We start from the raw sequence: 2,952 nt of genomic DNA, 5'->3' as shown, positions 1-2,952 counted from the left end.
CTGCGACAGCTCAGCGGCTGCTCTCGATGCGGCCCCCTCGCGAGCTTGTGCATGGGGTTAGGGTCCACTGTCGCCCAGCCAAGTTCAGGACTTCGTCAATGGTCGAGGGACTGGTGGGCCATAGCCTCCTTTGCGAATTGCGCGTTGGCTTCGTTGCTGTATGTGACGAAGGCGACGCCGCGGGTGTTGAGGACGCGCGCTGGTCAAATTAGTCACTGCTGAGCCGGTTCTTGGCGAGTAAAACTTACTGCGCTCAATCTGGCCCCATTCCGCAAAGTGCCTAGCAACAACCTCTTCAATGTCGTCACTGACGTGTATCCTGCCAACATAGACCGTGCGATTCGTCCTGTCCCATGTCAGTTTGCGCTACGTCGCAGGTTCGACAATGCTCACCTCATGAAACTTCCGACACCTCCCATGTCGTCTCTGTAATCGGAATGCTTGTCCCGGCCAAAGCAGTCGACGTTCGGGTTGAAGATGTCGTGAATGCCAGGCAACCGGTGCAGGTACTCGCAGTCCTGGCCTTTGGGGCAGATGCCCCGGGCGAAGAACAGGCAGAAAAAGCTGCCGACCACCTTATCGGCTCTTGTGTATCCCGTATCTTTTGCGACGTTGCAGCGACCCTTGGCGTGCGTTTTCGAGAGGTACTTGTCTTCGCGGTCGCCACCAGACCATTTATTGTACCTAGAGACTGCATGTCAGCGACGCGCCTTCGGTGGTCACGAGGGAGAGTGGAACAGAGCGTACCAGATATTGAAGATGGTACCCGTCTGCGGCGGCGGCTCGGACGTGATGAAGGAGGGGTCGACCTGAGGACGCGCTGGACGCCTCTTCTTCCTGATGATCTTCTTGACTTTGCGCTCCGCCGGCGCGGCGACTTCGGTGCCCGTGGTCGTGAGGGCCGTCTCGGTAGCATCTTGCGCGTCGTCGCCTTGCGCAGGAACAACAGCGACTTCTTCGTCTGACATTTTGAAATCAGGGAGCTGAGTTGATCTTGCGGACGTGTTCGTGCAAAGAGCTCGTTGCTCGGGATTGTCGATGCTCTGATGTCGAGGCTCGTGCTTGCGTGCAGATTGATCGGACTGACGTTTGGGCGAGGCTGGCGCGCCGCCATTTGAAAAATCTTTTGAAAATCTTATCGCGATAAGATAAGCTCTCTCCCAAATCGCATCCGGACTTTTTGTCTGGGCGCGCTGCCCCTCGTCAGTGTGGGTGGGCTGCCAGTGAGTGCCCCGCCTTGGATGAACCTCACGAAGTCTTCTGGTCGATCATTGTGCGCTTCATGTCAACGACAAGCTTATCGTACTCGAGCTTCTTCTCAAGACGCCCAATCTGACGCAGAGTTTTCCATCAGGCCGGTAACCTGAAGGCCGATCTTCAGGGAGACCCTCGAGGCATCGCCCGACGCCATACCAGCGTTGACGTTTTGTCAACCCTTACGACGTTCCGACTTCAAGCTCACAATTAGAATCGCACAAGTCGAGTGAAACCTCGCTGCCGACAATATGGTCAACATTACGGAGAAGATCAAGGAGTGAGACAGCCGACCAGTACGGTGAAGCTTGAAGGCTGATGTTGAGAACAGGATCGAGGAGGAGATGAGGAAAACACAGAGTAAGCTCCTACTCATATGTGACGTGACATGCTCAATATTTTACATCTTGTTACTGCTCATCTTGATTATGTTGAGATGCTTGAAAATAGGATACTGGGAACTCTAAAGATAGACGATTGCTAACTTTGGATAGAGAATAAGGCAACTGGTACGCTTACTTTGACATGCTTAACGATGTAATTGTATAGTAACGAAAGTGACATGCAGAGTATCATCTGGGTCTTTTGAAGGGGTACGGCAGCATCTGATCAAGAAGAGGCAGTTTCGGCTAACAAATACCAGTAAACTTGCCCGTCTCCGTGCACAACTCCTCGAGCCCGGCCCAGGCGCCGGCGGTGGCGGAGGAGCAGGCTTCGACGTCAGCAAAAGTGGTGACGCCCGAATCGCACTCGTCGGGTTTCCATCTGTAGGAAAGTCCACATTCTTATCCAAAGTCACCAAGACGAGGTCCGAGGTCGCGGCGTACTCCTTCACGACCCTGACGGCCATTCCCGGCGTGCTCGAGTACGGCGGTGCCGAGATCCAACTGCTCGATCTGCCGGGTATCATCGAGGGTGCCGCCGAGGGCAAGGGCAGAGGACGACAGGTCATCTCGGCGGCCAAGACGAGCGACATGATCCTCATGGTGCTGGACGCCACGAAGCGCGCCGAGCAGCGCGCGCTGCTCGAGGCCGAGCTGGAAGCTGTGGGCATCCGCCTCAACCGCGAGCCACCGTACGTGAACCCCCCACGGCGCCCGCTAACGATTTTCGCCCAGGTAGGCTATGTCATCGTGCTGGACCGGCGCTGACTTGGCGTGCCGCAGAAACATCTACCTCAAGATCAAGCAGGCCGGCGGCATGAAGATAACGTTCCAGAGCCCGCCGAAGCGCCTCGACGAGAAGATGCTCTACAACATCCTGCGCGACTACAAGATTCTCAACTGTGAGGTGCTCGTGCGCGACGAGAACGCGACGGTCGACGACCTCATCGACGTCATCATGAAGGACCACCGCAAGTACATCAAGTGCCTCTACGTCTACAACAAGATCGACTCGGTGTCGCTCGACTTTCTCGACAAGCTCGCGCGCGAGCCGCACACGGTCGTCATGAGCTGCGAGCTCGACCTCGGCATCCAGGACGTCGTCGACCGGTGCTGGGACGAGCTGCGGCTCATCCGCATCTACACGAAGCGCAAGGGCGTCGAGCCCGACTTTGGCGAGGCGCTCATTGTGCGGAGCAACAGCACCATCGAGGACGTGTGCGGATCAGATTCACAGGACGCTCAGGAGACGTTCAGGTACGCGCTCGTGTGGGGCGCGAGCGCGAGGCATGTGCCGCAGCGGGTGGGCCTGATT

At 56.8% G+C, this 2,952-nt stretch overlaps 2 protein-coding genes across 2 annotated transcripts in view; one reads left to right on the top strand and one right to left on the bottom strand.

Moving 5' to 3' along the window:
* Nucleotides 1–95: 95 nt before the first annotated feature.
* On the bottom strand, nucleotides 96–968 carry VDBG_00182 (pre-mRNA-splicing factor cwc2; the record flags this gene model as incomplete). Its single annotated transcript, XM_003008455.1, has 4 exons — nucleotides 96–199; nucleotides 249–346; nucleotides 394–684; nucleotides 724–968. The coding sequence occupies 4 exons, from the start codon at nucleotides 966–968 to the stop codon at nucleotides 96–98; spliced, it is 738 nt and encodes a 245-aa protein (XP_003008501.1).
* Nucleotides 969–1,505: 537 nt separating this feature from the next.
* VDBG_00181 (GTP-binding protein) overlaps nucleotides 1,506–2,952 on the top strand; it is a gene marked incomplete at both ends in the record, with an annotated part of 1,819 nt that continues 372 nt past the window's right edge. Inside the window, 4 exons of the mRNA XM_003008454.1 lie at nucleotides 1,506–1,534; nucleotides 1,586–1,614; nucleotides 1,804–2,329; nucleotides 2,421–2,894. Coding sequence (XP_003008500.1) covers nucleotides 1,506–1,534; nucleotides 1,586–1,614; nucleotides 1,804–2,329; nucleotides 2,421–2,894 — 1,058 coding nt within the window. The remainder of the gene's footprint in view (nucleotides 1,535–1,585; nucleotides 1,615–1,803; nucleotides 2,330–2,420; nucleotides 2,895–2,952) is intronic.

The sequence above is a fragment of the Verticillium alfalfae genome, genomic scaffold (assembly GCF_000150825.1).
Source record: "Verticillium alfalfae VaMs.102 supercont1.1 genomic scaffold, whole genome shotgun sequence".
NCBI classification, from domain to species: domain Eukaryota; kingdom Fungi; phylum Ascomycota; class Sordariomycetes; order Glomerellales; family Plectosphaerellaceae; genus Verticillium; species Verticillium alfalfae.
This window is presented reverse-complemented; position numbering and strand designations above follow the sequence as displayed.